This window comes from Macaca fascicularis, chromosome 20 (assembly GCF_037993035.2).
Source record: "Macaca fascicularis isolate 582-1 chromosome 20, T2T-MFA8v1.1".
Classification (NCBI taxonomy): Eukaryota; Metazoa; Chordata; class Mammalia; order Primates; family Cercopithecidae; genus Macaca; species Macaca fascicularis.
In genome coordinates, this window is record NC_088394.1 from 4,874,299 (window position 1) to 4,899,954 (window position 25,656).

The following is a 25,656-nucleotide window of genomic DNA, read 5'->3' on the forward strand; positions in this document are numbered from 1 at the left end:
CTTATTTGGCATAGTCCATTTTTATGAAAGTGTTTTATCTATTTCAGAAACATAAAATCAAACGTTTGAATTGGTTAAAACAGAAAATTATCTGATTGACTAAAAGAGAAAATCCTCTACTCTTCAGAAAATTCAACTATCCAGAAAGTGCTATCACTGACATTTATATCTAACAACATGGCAAATGAGGTTGGCTTCATAGTCAACCATTTGCTACCCCTGAAGCTCTCTATTAAGGATCTGGCTGATCAGAAAACTTAGTATTTAATCAACCTAGAGCAGGCCTAGAAAAGAGGCTACTGTTTAAAAAAATAAAACTGGTTATATAAAACATTTACGTCAAATTACAATTCAGTATTAAATCTTCTGGAATCACGCCTTTCAGGAAAACGTCGGGACACTAGTGAAAATGAAACGGCTAAATCTCAAAGTATATTATTAAGTCATAAAAGACTTTTTTATCGTTCAACATTTTTTTTTTTTTGTCTCTACATAAAAAAAGTATTTTTTGTCCCTACAAAAGATACAAAAATTAGTCAGTCACGGTGGCAGGCGCCTGTAGTCCCAGCTACTCGGGAGGCTGAAGCTGGAGAATGGCTTGAGCCCAGGAGGCGGAGGCTGCAATGAGCTGAGATCGGGCCACTGCACTCCAGCCTGGGCGACAGAGCCAGACCCTGTTTCAAAATAATTAATTAATTAATTGTTTAAAAAAATCAAAGATTGGCTTAAAATGATTACTAAGCTAACAACGTTGTTGCTATTCCTTGTTCAGGAACGCTCCACCATACACAGTGGTGCTAAATGCAACAGAAGCCTCAGTGCGAACTGCAACACCTCCCAGGAGTCTATGGAATCGGAAACTTAATAGCTACTAAATAAAGTAACATCATGACTGCAGCTATGAAAGCAAACATTTCCATTTGAACTTCAAGTGGCAGAAGGGACAAAGTTGATCTCTCAGACTCATCAGCCCTGAAAGTGTTCCTAATCACAGTTTCTTTCGGGAGCCAGAAAGAACACAGCGTTAATTATGTTAATCCAGCTGAGACATTCACTGTGAAATGTGTGTGAGAGAAACGTCCTTTGAAGTTTCTCATTTGCATGGTAGTTCTGAAAGTTTTTAACCTCCTGCAATTCCTGGCACACGAGTCAGTCACTCACTTGTCCTCAGGAAGCACAGGACGGCAGCAGGTTCGGAATCACACTTTCTCTATGTGATTTCAAAACTCGGGTCTTTGTCCAGGTGAGATTCTGACTCGGGGCAGAGGGCAAAGGTATCCAATGACAACCCCGTCCTTCAAAACCAAGTCCTGTTTTCCCATCAGCCGTGCAAATCACAGCAAATGTCATGTGGCTTTCCAGGAGCCTCTTTGCTGTTTGCTGAAGAAGGGTAAGAAAACCATGGAGGATTAAAATCACCACATTCAAATTACTATAAAGAAAAGGAGGCCAGGCACTGTGGCTCATGCCTGTAATCCTAGCACTTTGGGAGGCCAAAGTGGGACGATCGCTTGAGGCCAGGCAACATAGCAAGACTCCATCTCTACTAAGACAAAAAATAAAAGAAGAAGAAAGAACAGGAAAAATGCAGACAAGCCAGAAAATAAAATTGAGGAGATTAATACAATATAATAATCAGATACTGCAGATCACACCCGGAACACCACCTCACCCAGGCAAAGGAGGAAAAGCTTTCATGTGTGCTCATCATTTGAGCAAAAAGGAAGAAAACACACACAGAAACTCAGGAGATCCAGAGGAGACACTCCAAACAAAGAAAATGGAAATGACAGGGATCCAAATGATCCACATCGGGGATTTTAAGAGGGAAAGTATGCTTCTGAATGAAAAAAAATAAAGAAAATCATTCAAAACTTTTTATAAATCTTTGACAAAATCCAAGTTTCCTTTCAACATCGGTGACATTTAATTTTTTTTTTTTTTTTTTTTTTTTTTTTTTTTTTTTTTTTTGAGACCGTCTCTGTCACTCAGGCTGCAGTACAATGGCGCGATCTCAGCTCACGGCAACCTCTGCCTCCCAGGTTCAAGTGATTCTCCTGTCTCAGCCTCTGAGTAACTGAGATTACAGGTGTCTGCCACCGTGCCCGGCTAATTTTTGTATTTTTAGTAGAGACAGGGTTTCGCCATGTTGGCCAGGCTAGTCTCGAACTCCTGACCTCAGATGACCCGCCTGCCTCTGCCTCCAAAGTGCTGGGATGACAGGCATGAGCCACCATGCCCAGCCCTCTAATTTCTAATTACAAGATCTAAGGTAGACACTTTCCAGATGCATTAATGTGGGGGACAACTAGAGGACTAACACGTCTCCTTGCACCTCAACATAGGGCCAGTAGACCCAGAAGCTCACCGTCAAGAGCAACAAGAGCAAGCAAGTCCTTCGTCAATGGAATCATCGGTAAGAAGACCGTCAGTCCAGGATTCGCTCAGTCCTACCAGTGAAAAACTTGCCAACGCAGTGAAATTCATTTTACTGGCAACCAACCTTCCAATCTCTCTCTAAACTAATGTTCACATGGAAACTGAAGTACATTTTAAAAATCATAATTATTCACTTCACATTTTCTCCAAGCCATTTCAAAAGTGTTTCTCAGACTTTCAAAATCAAACGGGGTTCCCAGGCCAGGTGCCGTGGGTCACACCTGTAATCCCAGCACTTTTGGAGGCCAAGGCAGTTAGATTGCTTGAGCTCCGGAGCTCAAGACCAGCCTGGGCAACATGATGAAATCCCATCTCTACAAAATACACAAAAATTAGATGGACATGATGTTGCATGCCTATAGTCCCAGCTACTCGAGAGGCTGAGGCACAAGAATCACTTGAACCCAGGAGGCGGAGGTTGCAGTGAGCTGAGATCGCACCATTGCACTCTACCCTGGGTGACAGAGCAAGACTCTGTCTCCAAACAAAACAAAACAGCAACCAAACAAAAAAATATCAAATGGGGTTCCTCTAGCGATACCCGGCTTTATTCAGGAAACGTGATCCTCAGGAAACCATGTGTAAATTATACTTCTAGAACTCAATCTTACGTATTTATATTTAAAGGAAGTAAAGAATCTTTTACGAAGTTACGAATGTCACACACGCCCTGCAATTTAGTGGTTCTATAGATCAGAGCTTCCCTATGCTAAATTTGTCTAAATGCGGGTTCGTAGTTTAAACAAGTGGACAAAGAAAACACCACTCTTCATATTAAGAACGAGCACTCTGTCCCAATCCTGTGAGAATCTCAGCTATTCTTAGACAATGGTGGAGATTTTAAGCATATCTAGCTCAAACTTTATATTTTACCAATACGAAAAAAACAGAACCAGAGAGGTTAAATTATTTGCCCAAAAGTGCTCGTTAGTGGAGGAAATGTATTAACACCAAAAGCTAATTTACAAAAACAAATTAAATAAGATCATGCTATAAAAGTGCTTCCCTTTCAGAAACCACCCTCACCACACCCAGTTTTTAGGCAGCTCATTTACACACACAAAAATCACATTAATGAACATCAGAAGCAGTGGCCTTTTCTCATGGGAAAAAGAACTAATTTATGAGGTTCCAGAATGCAATGCAATCCACACTTTAAATAATAACACAATAGGGTAAAACTAACTGAATCGACATGCAGTAAACCCTTTCACTCAAAATGTCATAGCCTGAATGGTATATTGCATTTAATATCCATACACAAGGAAATGAATCACACGCATGTGGGGTTTCTTCCTTTCTCCAGGCTAGAGCGTTAGAAAATGTAGTTAATATTTCCCAAACAACTCAAACACGAACGTAACCGATTCAAAAGCTGCTTCTTCCCCTCTTTGGAAGGGGAAAAAAAAACAGATTTTAATAGCATTATATAAAAATCCTGGAAATTATGCACAAAGACGACCCTGGAGCTTTGCCAGAAAAAGGTATGCTGGTTTTCCATGTGTATAAATGGTAATCAAATAAGAATTACCAGGAGCTACAATATTAAAGATAAATATACTTCTTGAAATCTCCATCTTAACAAAGCTTAAAAATAATTGCCAGAACTAAGCCGTTCAACCCCACATTTCCCGGACCTTCCCTAAGCACTCAGTCCTCTGTGTTTCCGCCCTACGCCCCACGCCCTCAATGCAGCACCTCGGAGCCCACAGTCCCATGCTGTCCACACTCAGGCGCCCCTGGGCCCATTCACGTTCCCAGGCACCGTGCACTGGTCAGCTCTCTCCGCCACCACCTTTACTAGAGCCTCTCAAGACCTTCCCTGAGTGTCTATTTAAATGAACCACTCAGTCATTCCAGCAAAGTGGTTATTGCCTTTCCTCTACTTTCTGGCTTGTTCCGTGTAGATGTTTGGGGTGTGGTTTCACACCTAACAGGGTACTCACATGTGGAGTTATAGTTTGTTTGTTTTTATTTATTTATTTATTTATTTATTTTTTTTTTTTTTTGAGACGGAGTCTCGCTCTGTCACCCAGGCTGGAGTGCAGTGGCCGGATCTCAGCTCACTGCAAGCTCCGCCTCCCGGGTTCACGCCATTCTCCTGCCTCAGCCTCCCGAGTAGCTGGGATTACAGGCACCTGCCACCACGCCCAGCTAGTTTTTTGTATTTTTTAGTAGAGACGGGGTTTCACCGTGTTAGCCAGGATGGTCTCGATTTCCTGACCTCGTGATTCGCCCGTCTCGGCCTCCCTAAGTGCTGGGATTACAGGCTTGAGCCACCGCGCCCGGCCTGTTTGTTTTTTTTTAAGACAGAACATCGCGGGGGCCGGGCGCGGTGGCTCAAGCCTGTAATCCCAGCACGTTGGGAGGCCGAGACGGGCGAATCACGAGGTCAGGAAATCGAGACCATCCTGGCTAACACGGTGAAACCCCGTCTCTACTAAAAAATACAAAAAACTAGCTGGGCGTGGTGGCAGGTGCCTGTAATCCCAGCTACTCGGGAGGCGGAGCTTGCAGTAACCTGAGATCCGGCCATTGCACTCCAGCCTGGGCGACAGAGCGAGACTCCGTCTCAAAAAAAAAAAAAAAAAAAAAAAGACAGAACATCGCTCTGTCACCAGGCTGGAGTGCAGGGGCGCAGTCTCAGCAACCTCCATCTCCCAGGCTCAAGCGATTCTCTCACCTCAGCTTCCCGAGTAACTGGGATTACAGGTGCCCACCACCATGCCCAGCTAATTTTTGTATTTTTAGTAGAGATGGGGTTTCTCCATGTTGGCCAGGCTGTTCTTGAATTCCTGACCTCAGGTGATCTGCCTGCCTTGGCCTCCCAAAGTACTGGGATTACAGGCGTGAGCCACCGTGCCCGGCTTATATTTATTTATTTATTCATTCATTTATCAGCAAATATGATCACACATGGCTCTATTCCCACTGCTAGGAACACAGCAGGAAATAAAACATGGAAAATTCCTGCTCTTAAGATGCATTCCAGTGGCGTAGAAACAGATTATAAACAAAATTAAGTCAAATACATATGATGCAAGATGGAAAAGAGAGTGGCTGGCCCATCGTTCCAGGAGGCACTGTCGAAAGCAAGGCTCCTACTAAGGAATTCCTGGAGTTGGGCCTTCTGGAATGTTCCACAGCTGTCCTGAGGGATGAGGTTTGCTGGACTAGGGGAGGACTCCTCAGTCTGCAAACAGGTCATCTACAGTTTGGTTTGGGATTTCTTTTTACTGTTTCTTTTGGGTTTTATTTTATTTTATTTTATTTTATTTTATTTTATTTTGGAGACAGAGTCTCACTCTGTCACCCAGGCTGGAGTGCAGCGGTGCAGTCTCAGCAACCTCTGCCTCCCGGGTTCAAGCAATTCTCCTGTCTCACTTTCCCGAGTAACTGGGACTACAGGCACCCGCCACCACGCCCAGCTAATTTTTGTACTTTTAGTAGAGACGGGGTTTCACCATGTTGGCTAGGCTGGTCTTGAACTCCCGACCTCAGGTGATCCACCAGCCTCAGCCTCCCCAACTGCTGGGATTACAGGCATGAGCCACTGTGTACGGCCTATAATATTCATTCATTTGTTCAACCAGTATTATCAGGCATGTATTATATGCCTGGCTATATTCCCAACACTAGGAACACAGCAGGAAGTAAAACATGGAAAATTCCTGCTCTTAAGATGCATTCCAGTGGCGTGGAAACAGATTATAAACAAAGTAAGTCAAAGACATATGATGCAAGATGGAAAAGACAGTGGCTGGACCATTGTTCCAGGAGGCACTGTTGAGAGCAAGGCTCCTACTAAGGGAATTCCTGGAGTTGGGCCTTCTAGAACATTCCACAGCTGTCCTGGAGGATGGAGTTTACTGCAGGACTCCTCAATCTTCAAACAGGTCATCTACATTTTGGTTTGGGATATTTTTTTTTATTGGTTTGTTTTGTTTTGTTTTGTTTTGTTTTTGGAGACAGAGCTCTCACTCTGTTGCCCAGGCTGGAGTGCAGTGATGCGATCTCGGCTCTCTGCAACCTCTGCCTCCCAGGTTGAAACAATTCTCCTGCCTCAGCTTCCCAAGTAGTTGTGACTACAGGCGCGTGCCACCACACCCGGCTAATTTTTATATTTTTAGTAGAGAAGAGGTTTCACCATGTTGGCCAGGCTGGTCTCAAACTCCTGACCTCAAGTGATTTGCCCGCCTCGGCTTCCCAAAGTGCTGGGATTACAGACGTGAGCCACCACACCCGGCCTTTTTATTGTTTTTTATCACGATTTACCTACAGTCACAGGCACCTGCCCCTCAACAGGCATCAGTGGGAAGATACAGAAAGAAATTCTACGTTGCTCTCAATTGTAGGAATGCAAATTAACGCTTCCAAGGAACTCGAAGATGCACGAACCGTTTCTTGGGTGGCATTATTTCCTCATAGAAACATGCACATTCTATTCATTTTCTTTTCAAAAAAGATGAGGGTAAACTTTAGTTCAGTCTCTCTGAATAAACATATCAGACAAACAGAATTAATGAGATTTTAATACCTGTAATTTATCAACTCTTTAAAAATGTTACTAAATGGGCATGAAGGTTATCAAAGACAACCGCGGTTGCATGAAGAGGACTCAGCAGCCAACTTAAAGGGGCTCCCATGGGCCCCAAATGGGACAATTTGAGCATCAAAAATAATATATCTGTAATGGAATGAAATACACCAAACAAGTTAAAATTCAAGAGTTTAGAGTGATTCTTGAAAAAAAAAATCACTTCTGGGGGATGTTAGGAAACCAACTCAGCTGGGTGCCTTGGCTCACGCCTGTAATCCCAGCACTTTGGGAGGCAAGTGCTGGGATTACAAGCACGGGAGGCCAAGGCAGGAGGATGGCTTGAGCCCAGGAGTTTGAGACCAGCCTAGGCAACATGGCAAGACCCTGTCTCTACCAAAAATTTTTAAAAATCAGCTGGGAGTGATGGTGCACATCTGTAGTCTCATCTACTGGGGAGGCTGAGGCAGGAGGAGCACTTGACCCTGGGAGGTTGATATGGTTTAGCTCCGTGTCCCCACCCAAATCTCATCTTGAATTGTAATTCCCACGTGTCGAGAGAGGGGCCTGGTGGGAGGGGATTGGATCATGGGGTGGTTCTCCCGATCCTGTTCTCCTGATACTGAGGGAGTTCTCACAAGATCCAATGGTTTAAAAGTGGCAGTTTGCCCTGCATATGCTCGCTCTCTCACTCTCTCTCCCGACACCATGTAAGATGTGCCTTGCTTCCCCTTCATCTTCTGTCATGATTGTAAGTTTCCTGATGCCTCCATAGCCATGCAGAACTGTGCCAATTAAACCTGCCTTCTTTATAAATTATCCCATCTCAGGTAGCATCTTTTTTGTTTGTTTCTGAGATGGAGTCTCACTCTGTTGCCCAGGCTGGAGGTACAGTGGCGCCATCTTGACTCACTGTAACCTCCACCTCCTAGGTTCTAGGGATTCTCCTGCCTCAGCCTTCCAAGTAGCTGGGATTAGAGGTGTATGCCACCACGCCTGGCTAATTTTCTGTATTTTTAGTAGACACGGGGTTTTGCCATGTTGGACAAGCTGGTCTCGAACTCCTGAGCTCAAGTGATCCGCCCGCCTCAGCCTCCGAAAGTGCTGGGATTACAGGCATGAGCCACTGCACCTGGCCTCAGGTAGCATCTTTATAGCAGTGTGAAAATGGTCTGATACACGTGGAGGCTACAGTGAGCTGAGATTGCGCCACTGCACTCCAGCCTGGGCAACGGAGTGAGATCCTGTCTCAAAAAAAGAAAAAGAAAAAAGCAAACTCAGTCTGTAAATGGTATAGAAAGGGAAAGAACCAAGCAAATAAAAGCATCTAAACATACACGGCTCCCAGGATCCTAGGATTTCACCATGGCTGAGACAGCAGTGTACCTGAGAGCACCTTGTAAATGGAGAGAGCTAAAGACAGGTATAGATGTTTTGGTTGTTGCTGCCACTGCTAAGAAAATTATTCCTACTTTCAGTAATACTAGCTCTTCTCTACTGAGAGGTACTATGTGCCAAGAACTTTTCTAAGAGCTTGTATTTTCTCATTTAATCCTCGCAGCAATTCTGTGAGATGGGTACTAGTGTTTTCTAACACAGCCTTTGGGTTTAAATACTGGCTCCACCATTTAGTATCCCTTTCTGGCTGTGTGATCATCACAAGTTATCTAACCTCTCTGTGCTTTAGTCCTCTCATCTATAAAATGGAGATCATCTCAGCCGTATCTGTAATACAATCAAGAAGTCTAGCACAATATTTGTTCAGGTGAATTTATTCATTTTTATTTATTTATTTATTTATTTTTGAGACTGAGTCTCGCTCTGTCACCCAGGCTGAGTATAGTGGTGCAATCACAGCTCACTACAGCCTCGACCTCCCGGGCTAAAACGATCCTCCCACTTCAGCCTTCCAAGTAGCTTGGAATACAGGCATATGCCATCATGCATGGCTAATTGTTTATTGTTTTTAGAGACAGGGTCTCGCTATGTTGCCTAGACTGGTCTCCAGCTCCTGGACTCAAGTGATCCTCCTACCCTGGCCTTCCAAAGTACTGGGATTACAGACGTGAGCCACTGCACCTGGCCTGTACAGATTATTTGATCACTGTCTACTTCCCTTTCTAGGCGTTATGCCCCAAGAGGGCAGGGGCCACCCCTCTATCTCCAGAACCTAGTCCTGGCCTTGCCAATGGTAAGAACCCATTCAATATTTAATGAATAAATAAATGAGTTTACAGTAGGATACAGTACAGTTGAAAAAACCGCTCTAGTTCAAACCACAGCCAATAACTCGAGTTGCAAAGCTGAAGATTTGCTCATAATTCCTCAACCATCGAGGGGCCCATCATCTTAAGAACTCTGGGGACCTGAAGCAGCCTAGGAACAAGACTGCTGAACCCCCGAGGGTTTTCAGTAAAGCAGCATCCAAGTTCAGCAGCTAGAGTTTAACCAGGGCGAGCTATCAGCGTTTTGTATTTTGGACACTTGCCCTTTTTAGTACGAGAAACTGACACAATCACAGTCCCTAGTGTGTTCTTGGTTTCGGTACTGAATTATACAAGATGTGCGCCGGATTGAGCGCAGGAAGAAAGAAACACCCTTTAGTGCAATACAAAATGTGACTCAGCCAGCGGGGAGGGCGAGTTATTGACGGAATGGCTGTCCGCCATCAATCACTATGCAAATAAGCGCTTGTCTTGAATTATCTCAGCTGATTCTCCCAACAACCCTCTGACACAGACACCATCATTCCTATAAATTGCAGAGCCTCTAGGAAGCTTCCCAGAGTTAGGAAACCATATAACCAAGAATTAAGCCCGAATGTATCAGAAATCAAAATCCAAGCACCTAACCGAAGGGTGAGCCCTTCCAAACAAAATTCACAGGAACAAAGTTGATGGTCGTTTCTTTCTTTCTTTGTTTTTGAGATGGAGTTTCGCTTTTGTTGCCCATGCTGGAGCACAGTGGCATGATCTCAGCTCACTGCAACCTCCGCCTTCTGGATTCAAGCAATTCTCCTACCTCAGCCTCCCAAGTAGATGGGACTACAGGCATGTGCCACCACACCTGGCTAATTTTGTGTTTTTAGTAGAGACAGGGTTTCTCCATGTTAGTCAGGCTGGTCTCGAACTCCCGACCTCAGGTGATCTGCCCGCCTCGGCCTCCCAAAGTGCTGGGATTACAGGCGTGAGTCACTGCGCCCAACCGTTGTTTTGTTTTTTGAGACAGAGTCTCGCTCTGTTGCCCAGGCTGGAGTGCAGTGGCACCATCTCAGCTCACTGCAGCCTCTGCCTCTCAAGTTTAAGTGATTCTCCTGCCTCAGCTCTCCTGAATAGCTGGGTGCCCACCACCACGCCTGGCTCATTTTAGTATTTTTAGGAGAGACGGAGCTTCACCATGTTGGCCAGGCTGGTCTCCAACTCTTGATCTCAGGTGATCCACCCACCTCGGCCCCCCAAAGTGCTTGAATTACAGGCATGAGCCGTGGCCAGTTCACAGTTGATGGTCTTTATCACACACCTTGAACATGAGCAACAAAGACTTACCAGCATCACAAAGGATTTTTAAGGATTTTGTAAGAAAACGTCAATGTATGAACTAAGGTCACTTGCTATTTCCACAAGAAACATGTAATGTGTGTCACGACTCCAGCTGGCACTGTTCCACATGCATGAGAACGCATGTTTGGGTGGCACATACAAAACCCTCAGTCTTCCCGTATTGCAGCCCAGCTAGGGAAGCAGTTCTCAAAGTGTGGTCCGCAGATCCTCAGAGGTCCTTGAGGCCTTTGCAAGGCATCTGCGGAGTCTCAACTATTTGCACAATGACACTAAGACAGCATTTGCCTTCTTCGGTGTTGACATCTGCAGTGGCAGTGCAGAAGCAGCCATGGGTGGAACTCCTAGTGCCTGAGCACATCCCGAGGCAGGGGGACCAAACCGCGCTAGCCCTCAGCATGTCCTTCACCACCCCACACTTACGAAAGGAAAGGCAGACAGCTTCGCTTAAGAATGTCCCTGATGGGCCGGGCGCAGTGGCTCATGCCTGTAATCCCAGCACTTTGGGAGGCCGAGGTGGGCAGATCACCTGAGGTCAGGAATTCAAGACCAGCCTGGCCAATATGGTGAAACCCTGACTCTACTATAAGTAAAAAAAATTAGCCAGGTGTGGTGGCACACACCTGTAAATTCCAGCTACGTGGGAGGCTGAGGCATGAGAATCACGTGAACCCAGGAGGCGGAGGTTGCAGTGAGCCAAGATCGCACCACTGCACTCCAGCCCGGGTGACAGAGCGAGACTCTGTCTCAAAAAAAGAAAAAAAAGAAAAAAAAAAGAAAGAATGTCCCTGATGAAGCTGTCAACATGAACGACTGTGTTAAATCGCAAGCTTGAGTAGGTGTCTTTTGAATAGTCTGAGTTGGATAAAATGAGAGGCACGCCTACGACGATGCTGCCCGTCAAAGCACAGTGGTCTTCGAGAAAAGCAGCTGTGCAGCTGTTCAGGCTGCAGGCTGAATTGGCCACCTTTTTGGTAGAACGTCACTTATACCTGACCTACAGACAAACTACGGTTGTTCAGACTTGAGTACGGGCAGACCATTCCTGGGGATATGGATGAGTCTGTCACTTCCAGGAAAACAACTGACAGTTTTTGCTGCCAAAGATACAAATTCCCATTTTCAAGTAGGGTTTTTGGAAAACTTACATCAGCCACTGTGATGAAGTCAACATCTTCAGACTATTAGAACTAACTGATGTCAACATGTGGAAGAGCTGCATCATTCAAAAGACCAGTATTTTCCAAATGACTAGTGCATGATACAATCACACCTGGGTAAAAACCCAACAGCGTTTAATATAATCGTGTACAAAAAAAAAGATAATAAAATTTCAGATTCCATATTACAACTAACCTTTAAGAAACTACCGCTCGAAATAAAACATCAGCAGGGTGTGGTGGTGCATGCCTGTAGTTCCAGCTACTTGGTAGGCCAAGGCAGGAGAATCACTTGAGCCCAGGAGGTCAAGGCTGCAGTGAGCTATGGCAGCACCAATGCACTCCAGCCTGGGTGACAGAGCAGGACCCCATCTCAGAAAAAGAAAAAGAAACTACTACTCACTTGTTGAATGTTTCTACAGAATCAAAGAAAAAAATCCAGAATTACACAAAAACGCTATGAAAATGCTCTCCCAACTACGTATCTCTATAAAACCAGATTTTCTACACATTGTCCAACATATTGCAACAAATTGAAGGCCAAAGCAGCTAAGAAAATTCAGCGAACACACTTAAAAGTGTTTAACATGGTACATTTCATCACTTAAAAAACTTCAGGCAGGGCGCGGTGGCTCAAGCCTGTAATCCCAGCACTTTGGGAGGCCGAGACGGGCAGATCATGAGGTCAGGAGATAGAGACCATTCTGGCTAACACGGTGAAACCCCGTCTCTACTAAAAAATACAAAAAACTAGCTGGGCGAGGTGGCGGGCGCCTGTAGTCCCAGCTACTCGGGAGGCTGAGGCAGGAGAATGGCGGGAACCCGGGAGGCGGAGCTTGCAGTGAGCTGAGATCTTGCCACTGTACTCCAGCCTGGGCAACAAGAGCAAAACTCCGTCTCAAAAAAAAAAAAAAAAAAAAAAAAAAAAAAAAAAACTTCAGCCATGGGTCAGGCGAGGTGGCTAAGATGGTGAAACCCCGTTTCTACTAAAAATACAAAAAATTAGCCAGGCATGGTGACGTGCACCTGTGATCCCAGCTACTTGAGAGGCTGAGGCAGGAGAATTGCTTGAACCCGGGAGGCAGAGGTTGCAATAAGCCGAGATTGTGCCATTGCACTCCAACGTGGGCAACAAGAGGGAAAAAAAATCCATCAAAAAAAAAAAAAAAAAACTTCAGCCATTTATTAATCCAGACACTAAAGAGATTTGCAAAAATGTGTGGCAGTGCCACCCTTCTCATCAAATTTTTTCATTTTAAAAAATATAGTTACTTTTATAAAAATGTTACTTATATTAACATGCAATGAGTGAAATGAATTCATTATTATTTTGAAATAAATTAAGAAAATATTTTTAAGCTTCTCAGTTTGTTTCCATTTCTAATACTGTAAATATCAATAGACAACCTATATAAATAACGTACATAAGCCTGGGCAACATAGGAAGACACAATCTCTACAAATAATTTTTAAAATTAGGCCAGGCGTGGTGGCTCACACCTGTAATTCTAGCACTTTGGGAGGCTGAGGTGAGTGGATCACTTGAGGCCAAGAGTTAGACACCAGCCTGGCCAACATGGTGAAACCCCATCTCTACTAAAAATACAAAAAAAAAAAAAATCGCCTGGGCATGGTGGTATGCATCTGTAATCCCAGCTACAGGGGAGGCTGAGACATGAGAATTGCTTGAACCTGGGAGGCAGAGGTTGCAGTGAGTTAAGATCACACCACTGCTCTCCAGCCTGGGCAAGAGTGAGACTCTGTCTCAAAAAAAAACCTAGTTGGGTGTGGCGGCATGCACCTATGGTCCCAGCTACTCGAGAGGCTGACAAGGGAGGATTATCTGAGTACAGGAGGTCGAGGCTGCAGTGAGCTGTGACTGTACCACTGCACTCCAGCCTGGGCGACACAGCAAGACCCTGTCTCAAAAAGAAAAGAAAAAAACCGGCCGGGCGCGGTGGCTCAAGCCTGTAATCCCAGCACTTTGGGAGGCCGAGACGGGCGGATCACAAGGTCAGGAGATCGAGACCATCCTGGCTAACACAGTGAAACCCCGTCTCTACTAAAAATACAAAAACTTAGCCGGGCGAGGTGGCAGGCGCCTGTAGTCCCAGCTACTCCGGAGGCTGAGGCAGGAGAATGGCGTAAACCCGGGAGGCGGGGCTTGCAGTGAGCTGAGATCCGGCCATTGCACTCCAGCCTGGGTGACAGAGCGAGACTCCGTCTCAAAAAAAAAAAAAAAAAGAAAAGAAAAGAAAAAAACCTACAGAAACAACAATTTCTACCGGGTTAGAGGAAGGCATATAAACTAGGTGCAGCTATCCCTGAGTGTCAGGGGCCCAGCATTTCACTCTGTTTCCCAGCTTCTGCCCTCTAGGTCACACTCCTGCCACCACTACTGCTACAACTCGTTCTGCCTCCACTGCCACCACCAGCCTCTAGCGGGTTCGATGTTCCCCCCTATCCCAGAACACTGAGCCTCCCCACTTAACTCTACAGAAAGGATGCCAGGAATTTTTTACAAGTGCAACGCTAGCAAAGGCTGGAGAAAATAAGACCAAAAACCTGATTTCTAAGAGCAGACAAGTTTTACAAGGGGCAGTCTTCTTTGCCTAAGTTGACTAAAATTTAGCCACAGGTTGGCTTGGCTGGTGTGGTTCACTGGGTACATCCACAAGACTACAAGAATATCACTGCTGTCTGTAGTCTTCCCAGGGGAGGACCACCCTACCCTTGGCCCTCACCCATGGGTGGGGGCTCCACCTCCACCCTCTGATGCAGCCCAGTCCCTTCCCTCCTGTTCCGCGGCAGCACCGGTGCCTGGCCACTTCCCTTGCCAGCTCCCTTCCTGTTTCACAAACTCTCATCTCTTCACAAAATTTCCTGGAGGGGTGCTAGTTCCTGTTGGAAAAGGTCTTGAGGTGTGTCACAGGCAAAGTACAAATGATATGCCCAGGGCCAGATGGATGACAGGCCCCTCAGCTCAGCCAGTCCAGAGTCAGGAGGGGACCTGCAGAATTCTAATGGTGAATGATCACACTCTTACAATATTGAAATTTCAGCAAACATGCCAATACGAAAATCACCAACCAAGAGAAAGACAAGACTTACGGCCCACGCAGGCTCGTGCACACTCTGTGCCCAGACATGGACAGATTAATGTGGGTTTGTTTTTTTCCAAGATTACTATTCCACAGCAAAGTACACAGGCAACACTGACCAATATGCAGAAACATAATTACTATCTAACCAAGCTGGCCAGCAGACAAAAATCTTGAAACTTCTTGACTTGCTCTAATTGTTCCTTCTCCATGTTTCCCTTCCTTAGACATTCTACCTGAAAAGACAGCCTTCCCTTCCTTCTTTATCCCGTCGGCAATGCAGCAAACCTTAACCTTCTCTCGCTTCACCAGAGGTTACTTCTACTCGAAAGCTTGTCTTCAGAATTAACAGCTCTGTCCTTATCACTGGAAGCCAGGTCTCAAAGAGCCTGAACAAATGGTCACTGGGGGTGGCTTGAGAGTCGACTCTATAGCTGTTTTCTGTCTCCCACCCCAGCTGTGGAGGGCAACTGTGTGCTTCATCTCATCTCTGCCATTTGCTATCTGAGACGCTGCATTTCCACGTGCACTAGAGATCCTGCTCAAGAATGCGGGTCAAGGCTGGCTCACGCCTATAATCCCAGCACTTTGGCAGGTTGAGGCGGGTGGATCACCTGAGGTCAGGAGTTCGAGACCAGCCTGGCCTACATGGTGAAACCCCATCTCTACTAAAAATACAAAAATTAGCTGGGCATGGTGGCACTTGCCTGTAATCCCAGCTACTCAGGAGGCTGAGGCAGGAGAACCACTTGAACCCCGGAGGCAGAGGTTGCAGTGAGCTGAGATCATGCCATGACACTCCAGCCTGAGCGACACAGCAAGACTCTGTCTCAAAAAAAAAAAAAGAATGCAGGTCAACGCAGAATTTCCAAGCAAGGAGACTGGGCTGTGCTCACGGGTTAGCATCCCAGTGGCAAGGGTTGCAGGCTCAGGTGGGGACAAGCTACCCAAGCTAACGAAGGAAGGAAGGGGAACACCTGAGCATGCAACTGAACCCCAAACCAACACCTAGCTAGGGTTCTGTCAGCTGGCAGGCCCGTGACCACGGTTCACAGGGCACCCAGATTTCCAGCATGAGACAGGTGTTTGCAGAGGCTAACGCATACAGAATGCCTCCGTCCACCGTCGGTCTGTCGGCCCACCAGACAGGGTCTAGATAGGAACTCCTTTAAGGCGAAGGTCTTGGTCACAGAAGTGGCCAACAGGTGACAATCTGCCCAAATGCACACCAGTGGTCTCTTCCCCCAGCTACTCCACAAGCATAAAGTTTGGCTGGGGAAAAAAGGCTTTTTTAATTTCTGCATCTGACAACGTGATTGCTACCCGGTATTCCCTGTTTCAGAGATATCACCATGGGTGTGGATGGGAGTGGCGGAGCATCTTCATTCTGTCTTCCTAATATTTACCGGGGAAAAGAAGATGCCTGTAGATATTTTCTAACGGTTTCACTTTCTGTCTTTGTGACCCTGTATCTATGACAAGAAAAGCCAACAGCTCAAGATAACACATCGCACCGTTTTTTGCTTGTGGCCCAAGGCAGAATACAACAGCCACGGTTCCCTCAGGCCTAGCAGTTTCACCCCAAATGCTGTGGAAGGTCCCTCACCTGAATCAGACCCTTTTTTTTTTTTTTTTTTTTTGCGATGAAGTCTCACCCTATCACCCAGGCTGGAGTGCAGTGGCGCTATCTCGGCTCACTGCAACCTCCGCCTCCCAGGTTCCAACGATTCTCCTGCCTCAGCTTCCCAAGTAGCTGGGACTACAGGCGCCTGTCACCATGCCCAGTCAATTATTGCATTTTCAGTAGAGACGGAGTTTCACCATGTTAGCCAGGCTGGTCTCGAACTCCTGACCTCGTGATCTGCCCACCTCGGCCTCCCAAAGGGCTGGGATTACAGGCATGAGCCACCACACCCCACCCATTTCTCCATATCTTTAATAACTGTGCTTCACTTCTTTTTTTTTTTTTTTTTTAAGACAGGGTCTCATTCTTGTCACCCAGGCTGGAGTGCAATGGTGCGATCTTAGCTCACTGCAACCTCCGCCTCCCAGGTTCAAACAATTCTCCTGTCTCAGTCTCCTGAGTAGCTGGGATTACCTGCCACCACACCTGGTAAATTTTTGTATTTTTAGTACAGATGGGGTTTCACCATATTGGCCAGGCTGGTCTCAAACTCCTGACCTCAGGTGATCTGCCTACCTCGGCCTCCCAAGGTGTTGGGATTACAGGCATGAGCCACCATGCCCGGCCCCTCACTTTTTAAGTTATTTCCAAAATCCTAGCAGTATGCTAAAAATTCCTGCAACCTTCTCCCAGTGCCTGGCCACCCTAGATAAGATTTCTCACACGTACACCCCATCTTCTACATCCCCTTCCTGCTTTACGTTTTTTCACAAAACACTTTTTCTATCTTATTTATGGTTTGACTCGCCTGTTGTCCCCTCTATTAGATCTCCCCTATTAGAAGGCCTGGTTTTTGTTTCTTAGAGACAGGGTCTCACTCTGTCGCCCAGGCTGGAATGCAGTGGTGCAATCACGGCTCTCTACAGCCTCGACCTCCTGGGCTCCAGCGATCCTCCTATATTACTGACTTAAAAATTCTTGTCCTCTATTACAAGAGCAGGAATCTGTTTTGTTTACAGCTGTATTGCCAGAACCCAGAATCGTGCCTGGCACAGAGTAAATGATTCGCTGAAAGAATAAGCAAGCCGGGGGTTCCGGGCCTCCTTCTGTAAGTCCATCCTGTATTCTCCATTCATACCATAGCAACTTCAAAGGCCCCTCACCCATTCCTGACTCCACATTGTCGCCAAGTCACTTCCAGAAACTTAAAATGCCACTTCCCATTCACATGGTTAAGCCCTTCCCCTCCTGCCAGTCGTCTGTTTAAATCTGGCTTGCAGTCTCATCAAGCTGGTCTTCCTAACGCCACTCACATCCCATCACCTCCATCACTGCTACTGTGACCTTGGATTGGGCCACCATCACCCCTACCTGGGATTTACTCAACACCTCATTAATCTCTTTCCAACCCACACTCATTAGCTCTGAAAGAGTGAACTTTCTAAAACTGCAAGTCAGATCGCCTAAGTCCCTGTTTAGTGGTTCCCTGACACCCACAGGATCAAATCCAAAGTCCTTCCCACGTTACCCGTGGCCTTCCTTGTCCTGACCAACGACTGACAATCGCCTGCCCCCACAGAGAAGCACAGGGCCCAGCCACGCCCACCTCTCTGCTCTGCCCCTTGCTCTTCTGTCCATCTGGAGAGCCATGGCCTGATCTCAGGACCCAGCTCCAGCAGGAGCCCTCTCTAAAGCGCTCCCCACTCCCGGACATACTCCACAACACTTTCAACTGTGACCTCATGGAGGGTGGGAACTATAAACGCAGGGGAGGCGAGACCCAAAGTGGGGCAGAGCCCAAGAGGGTTCTTGGCTTTGCCCAGGAAAGAATTCAAGAGTGAGCCGGTGGCAGGAAAGAAAACAGCTTTATTGAAGAGGCAGGCAGTGTTACAGCTCCGTGACTGCTCCTGCAGAGCTGGGCTCCCCCAAAGGCAGAAAGTAGCAGCTCAGGGCAGTTTTGCAATCATACTTATATCACTTTTTTTTTTTTTTTTTTTTTGAGACACAGCCTCGCCTAGGCTGTCGCCCAGGCTGAAGTGCAGTGGCCATGATGACAGCTCACTGCAACCTCCACCTCCTGGGTTCAAGCGATTCTTCTGCCTCAGCCTCCCGAGCACCTGGGATTACAGGCGCGCACCACCACACCTGGCTAATTTTTGTATTTTTAGTAGAGACGGGCTTTCACTATGTTGGCCACACTGGTCTCGAACTCATGACTACAGGTGATCCACACACCTTGGCCTCCCAAAGTGCTGGGGTTATAGGCGTGAGCCACTGCGCCTGGCCTTACTTTATACCTACTTTTAATTTCATGTAGAGTAAGGGGCGGCTTAGGCAGAAATTTCTAGGAAAAGGGTGGTAGCTTCTGAGTTGTCAGGTCATGGCCATGGAACGAGGCAGTAACTCCAGGTGTGGCCATGGTGACAGTAAACTAACATGGCACACTGGTGGGTGTACCTTGCAGAACGCTGCTTCGGCCCCATCCCTGTATTAGCTAGTCCCCAATTCGGTCTGGCATCTGTGCCCTACCTCTGGAGTCAAGTCCCACCCCCTACCTCACGATCACGGATCCTCCTCCACATCCACAGTGCCAGGTGCACAGTCGGTGCCGGGGCACAGCACAGATTTCAGAGTGAGGGAATGTGCAGAAATCATGAAACTACCCTTCTGCAAAGCCTGTTCAGATAAATTCGAATGAGAGGAGCTTCCTTCTGTGCTCCCAGGCTAGTTCTAGAAGCCCCTTTTCATTCTACGGATGCCCGCTCCTGCTGGGCCGCTACTGGGTGCTTTTTAACCCTGGGATCAGAAAAGGGGGTACGAGGGAAAGGATAATACCCAATACTGGGGTTTTTTTGTTTTTTGTTGTTGTTGTTTTTTAAGACAGAGTCTTGCTCTGTTGCCCAGGCCAGAGTGCAGTGGCACAGCCTCGGCTCACTACAACCTCCTCCTCCCGGGTTCAAACAATTCTCCTGCCTCAGCCTCCCATAATACCCAACATTGTCTAGAGAAAACATTTGCCACCAGCCTAAAGGCAGAGGCGAAAATCGATCTTACATGTAGATAAGCTTAACGATGTGGGTGAAAGGGTCTTCCACAAACTGTGCTATCATCTTAATTTAGCTTTGTAAGGACAGTTTCCAAAAGGGCCAGGAAGTTGTGTAGACATGCTCTATTCCTGGAGTCCTATCCACAAAGGTTTGCAAAATGAGCTCAAGAAAACAAAATCATGGTCTCAGGGAAACAGCTACAGGGAAGAATATCACATTTAAAAAATCAGCAGCTTGGCTAAGCCTTCTTTCTTCCCTACTCCCTACAGTAGTAAACCTTTTATAAATGTACAATGTACACAAATGTCAAGAAAAGTTAATTTACCAAATTTACACTATTTGAGGTTTAAAAACACATACACACACAAACCCACTCTAGCATTTTTTTGTTTTTGCCTCAGTGTCTGAGTCCCCTGATCTATAAACTTAAACTAAAACTACTCATAAATTCACAAAATAGGTATTCAATGACTTGGCAATTTCCAAATGATTACACCCTTTTCATTTTTGAAATTCAAGTAATACAGCATACAAAGTACAGCTTACAAAACTGTTCTCATTGTCCTGTGGGCCAACATATTTCATTTAATGTACTGCCGCCCAGCTCCACCGTCCCCCAGTCCCCCAGGACAGAGCTCCCAACACCTGGGCCCTAAAAATGCCAAGGTGTCAAGCAGGGGTTACACCCACAGCCCCATCCACTGACACCTTCAGGCTCAAGAGCAAGTGCCACTACCCTAAACAGAAAGAACTTGTCACGGCAGCATCTTTCAAGTGAACGGCAAAGTGTAGTTTCTGATCTCGTCAACATAGTCCTTAAAGCACTCTAGGTTAGGGGAATTCTTGGTGAAAATAGTTTTCGTCTACATCCATAAAATCTTCATCAGCAAAGTTAGTAAAATAAAGAAAAATCAGAAGAAAGATGATGTTCCCTTGCCAGATAACAAATACATAAAAGATACAGGAGCTCAGATCACAAGCCAGAGAAAGAGAATGCCAACTGGGAATATAGGATGATCTCACACCAACGACCTGTGCAGGCCCTACCTCAACCACTGGCCGTGTCTGACCGACATTACTACTTCTGCCATCTCTGACGGGAACTATTCACTACTTCTCCTTCCGAGGATTCCCTTTCCTGTGGCTGTTAACTGTGTAAGTATGCGGTGTGGGGAGGCCACAAAATACAATACAGCTTCACAAAAGCAGGCTTTAAAAAAATCAGCGTTATTTTCTCTACATACTTCCAAAATAGATGTTCCCCTCAATCCTGAAGATTTTGCTAAAACATAAGGGCTGTTTAAAAAGGAAGAAGGGGGGAAGAAATACAGCAGATTACTTAAAATCTTTCTTTCTCGTCTACTTATTTTAACATCATTTTCCAGATCTCAAAGACTTTTGTCCTGTATTAGAAAAAAGCAGCAGCCCAGTAAAAACATCAAGAATAGCAGTAGGGAGCTTGAAACCAGGGACCAGGCACCAGATCCAAACCTGAGAGGACGAGGGAGGAGAATACCAGCTCTTCTGTGGGTACGTCTCTCCCTTCCAGATCACCTGCCGGCTGCAGAAGCTCAATATTCTAAAATGCCTGGTTCTTCACTTAAGGCAAATACTGTGATAATAAAATATCCTTAAACAAATGACGGCTGAAAGCTGAAAATGCAAACTTTTTTAAAAAGACCTAGATAAAAGGCAGTGTGCACTCAGAGGTAAGTAACTCCGTCCAGTTCTCCAGAGTCCTGCAGGACTGCGCCGACTTCCTATCCCTATTTTGAGGACAAGCAAAGTGAGGCCCAGAGAGGAGAAAGGTTTTATTCTCCACGTTTTCGCAAAAAGGGCACAGAGAAACATTTGGATGGGACTTCGGGGTGACCAAATGAAATGCAAAGGCAATTTCCTTAAGTGCTGAAAAGTGCTAACGCTGAACGGCTCCATACTCTTACGTTCACCGGACGTACCCCCGTACTTCAGCCAACCAGTGGTTATGCTCGTTCAAAGTTCTCCTTCCTTCTACAGGTCGCATCTAGGTCACGTCTGTACAGCGTCCCTTTCTGCATTGTGAAGAGATCTGTGATATTTGACCCGCTGGAGGAAAAGTCACACTGACCCTCAGATCCCCCCATGGTAAGGCATTCTGAGATACCTGAGCTGCCTCTACACACTGAGGTTGAAAGTTTGTGTGTGTGTGTGTGTGTGTGTGTGTTTTTCTTTTTTAATACAATCAGTTTCAGGGAGGGGGGATACTGAGGTAAAGAAGTGCACATACCTTTCAACTGGTCAGCAACCACGCTGTGGCCCAGCCGTTCGATAACTTTCCCGTCTTCCATTTCGTACCGGTCATCTAAGTATTTTGCAGTGGCCTCAGAAATGTGAACTTTGCCGGCCACTCCCAGCTGCTCCATGAGATTGGCCAGGTTCACATCGTTGGACCACACATCAAATTTAAACCTCCTCATGCCCAGGATGCCACACAGGACGGTACCCGTGTGCACCCCGACTCGCATGTTCACCATCTCCTTCTTCTCCTGGCAGAACTGCTCGATGGCCTTGATCATGCCCAGGCCCATCTCGATGCAGCAGTAGGCATGGTCGGCCCGGGGCTCGGGACAGCCCGCCACGCAATAGTAACAGTCTCCCAGAGTGCTGATTTTCTCACACTTGGTTTCCTCACACAGGCGGTCGAAGCGACCGAACAGATCGTTCAGGAGACCCACCAGGGCGTGGGCGGACTTGTTGGCACTCATCTTGGTGAAGCCCACGATATCTGCAAATAAAATACTGACTTCTTCGATCTGCTGCATCTTGAAAGGGCGGAAGGCTATAGGCGCTTTTTGGATGGAAGACTTTTTCTTCCTGTTCTTGGGGCTCGAGGTGGCATGCCTCTTGACAGAATTCTCACTCTCCTCATCCCCCTGCTTCATTAAGTCATCGGCTATGATTCTTGGCATCACGGAATGAATCATCCTCTCTTTGAGGGCTTTTTCCACTTCCAGGTCCTTCCCGTGCATAATGGATTGCCCTACCTTGAGGAAGGTGCTCCTGGACCTCACCTGGGACATGATGAACAGGTGGACCCCGATGGCATGGATGCAGCCGTGGAGCAGCGCCCTGCTCAGCAGCTCCCAGTGCAGGGCCCCGGCTCCGCGCGAGGGGAAGCAGGCTTCATCCCGGAAATGGTAGCCAAAGGTCTCGAAAAGGACAGAGTAGGCCACCCCCAGACACAAGCTCAGGTACAAAGGTAAGTGCATGACGGTATAGAGCAAAAAGAGCACTTCGATGCACATGGAGAAGCTCCCCACTTGAGATAAGCAAGTATCTGTGGGCTGGGCTGTGGCCGTAAGGTTGGAGCTGTCGCCGCGTCCTGAGACAGGCGTCAAGACCTGGAACTGCGCAGCCAGGGTCAGGGCGAACACCAGCAGGGTGAGAGCCAGCGAGGTCCACGCGTAATGCCGGGCGTACAGCTTGGTGAAGGTAAACAGAAAGAAGCCCACACACACCACGAGGAAGCACAGCGCGGGGCCAACCATGACGATCAGTCTGGATCTCATGTGCACCGCAAAATAGATGCTCCACAGAAGGCAGGCGAAGCCGATGTAGAAGAGCGCATACCGGAACCGGCGCTGGGTCTGCGGGAAGCAGCGCTCCCGGCAGGCCTCCTCCAGGTTCACCGAGTCGAACTTGGGGTCCCACCAGCGGCTTGAGGCCCTCTCGAACAGCTGGGGCAGCTTCTTCTGCCTGCGCAGCCGGCCTCCGCCGCCCACTCGCCGGGGGACGCCCCCGGAATCCCCGGAGCTGCTGCAGCTGGAGGAGATGCTGTATTTGCAGTGCTTGGGATGGCTGTTGGAGGACAGCTGCTTGGGGTTGATCTTGACGCGCACGCTGTTGCTGTCCCCGCTGGAGTCGCAACTCACCTCGGTGCTGTGGTGATGCAGCAGCTGCTGGTGGGGCGGGGAAGCCATGTTGTCGAGTCCCGGGGCCTGCCCGGGCCGGGGTCACCAGTACCTGCCAGCAAAACCGGGAGAGTTAGCTGCGCTCCCACCTAGGCATGCACACCTGCAGGCCGGGGACCTGCTCCCGTCCTAGGTGGCGGCTCCAGCACGCGACTTGGACAGGCACCATCTGCTCCCCGAAACTGTGGATCCCGGCTCAGCCGTACCCCCACCGCCCCTACCTTCGAGGCGGACGAGAACCGCTTGGGACGGACCTAGAGCGCCCGGGGGTCCCCGCCGCGTGGCCGCCGTGGGTCCGGGACCGCTGTGCTCGCTCGCCTTCAGCGCCGCTCGCCCCGAGGGTGGCCTCCGCGCCGCGCGGCTTCTCCTCCTTGTGCGCTCGCCTCCTCCAGCTGCGGCTCCGGAGGGAAGTTCAGACCTTGAGCGCTCCCAGCCCCGCGAGCCGCCTGCGCACAAACAACTCCGCCGGCGGCGCGGAGCCCTCCATCCTGCAGGAGCCGCGCTCCGATGCGTCAAAGGCGGCGCGCGGCCGGCCCCGGCCCCGACCCGGAGCCGCGAGCTTCGGCGGGCGCCCCCGGCCCGCGCTCCCCGGCCGCCTCCCGCACTCCGGGCCGGCCCTGCCCGCGGCGGCGGGCGCCGGGGGTGGGGGCGCCCCGGGCTGCGAGTGCGCGGAGCCCGTCGGCGCGGCCCGTCTAGCGGGGCCTGCTTCCCCCCGAGCGCGCCGCCGCCCCCGCCGGGACCGCCGCTGTCCCGGGACCGAGCGCGTGGAACCACGGACGCGGGCCCCTCGCCGGGCGGCGGTGCAGACGCTGCCGCAGAGCCGGGCTCCTGCGACGCCAGCCGGGACGCCCGCCCGCCCGCGCCCACGCCGGGGGCAGCCTCCCAGAGCTAGAGATGCGGCCGCCGCCGCGCCCGCCGCCGTGTCCCCCGCGGCCGCTGCCTCATGTCGGAAGAGCCGCCGCCGCCACCACCTCCGGCCCCTGCCCCGCCCGCTGTCACTGACAGACGCGCGCCCGCGCCGCCCCTCGCCCCGCCGCAGCGCGCACGCGCGCCCCGCGCACGCCGCCGCCGCCTCCTGGCCCCGGACACGCGCACGGGCCGCGCGCCGCCCCGCCTTGGTGCGCGCGCTGGGCTCCGGGCTGCGGGGCGGGGCGGGGCGCGCACTCGGCTCCGCCCTCCGCCCCGGGCGGCGCCGCTCCTCGGCCGCGCGCTGCGTACACTGCGGGCGCTCCGGGCGCTGCGGGCCGGGTCTCTCTGGGCGCCCCAGAGACCACTCGCTGCCCGGGGTCCCGGGCTGCGGAGAGACCTGAAGGCGCGCGCCGTGGAAGGGAGCCGCTGGGCGCAACGTTTGGGAAATCAAAATGTTGCCTTCCCACTCGGCACGCCTTTGGGATAAATCGAAGTTTCCAACCGTTGGATTTCCCTCCCGGGAGGCTCCCTTTGCTCTGTAAGCAATGAATGCGGGCCCCGGGGCACTCGGCCTGCCCTAGACCTGCTCACGGGGCGACCTTCGCGGGCCAACCCTCCATAGCTGGGCCCACCGACGACCACGTTCCCCCGCCCCAGGGGGAGTTTCCCTTGCTGTCCTTAAGCCCTTCTCCCCCTCCTCATGAACTACTGCTTTTCCTTTTACACAAATGAGACTTTCAAAGGAGTTCGCATCCCATAACGGCAGTTCTGCATTGGCCTCCATAAACATTGCCACGTGTAAATAAAATTCTATTCTCCCTAGCATGCAGACCCCGACCCCTTCTCCCCACACTCCACAGTGCCTCCTGCCAGTCACGGGGCTCTCTTCCATCCCCTCCGTCGCCTCCCAGGCCCAGGGCCGGGGCCCACACCAGCCCTCACTGTTGAATTAGAAAATAAAAGTAAAATGTGGTCTGTCCATGCAATGGAATATTATTCGGCTACAAAAAGGAATGGAGCACCGATGCGTACTGCAGTGTGGAGGAACCCGGGAAACATTATGCTAGTAAAAGAAGCCAAACACAAAAGGTCACATATCGTATGATTCTATCCAGCTGAAATGTCTCGAATTGGCAAATCCGTAGAGGCAATACAGATTGGTGGTTGCTAGGTGCTAGGGGAGGAAGATAAGGAGCTTGGGGTTTCCTTTTAGGATGATGTAAAAGTTTAGAAATGATCCAACAGGATGAATCTACATAGTGCCCTTGAATCACACTTTAAAGTGAGTTTAAGGCGGGCGCGGTGGCTCACGCCTGTAATCCCAGCACTTTG

The 25,656-nt window shown here is 48.8% G+C and overlaps 1 protein-coding gene across 2 annotated transcripts in view; it reads right to left on the bottom strand.

The window, feature by feature from the left end:
• ADCY9 (adenylate cyclase 9) overlaps positions 1-23,689 on the bottom strand; it is a 157,136-nt gene extending 133,447 nt beyond the window's left edge. For both annotated transcript variants that reach the window (XM_045382369.2, XM_045382368.2), the window contains exons 1-2: positions 23,637-23,689; positions 21,732-23,467 (exon numbers count right to left, since the gene is read on the bottom strand). In XM_045382369.2, the coding sequence (XP_045238304.2) occupies positions 21,732-23,424 (1,693 nt within the window). In that variant the 5' untranslated portion in view covers positions 23,425-23,467; positions 23,637-23,689. The remainder of the gene's footprint in view (positions 1-21,731; positions 23,468-23,636) is intronic.
• Positions 23,690-25,656: the final 1,967 nt, after the last annotated feature.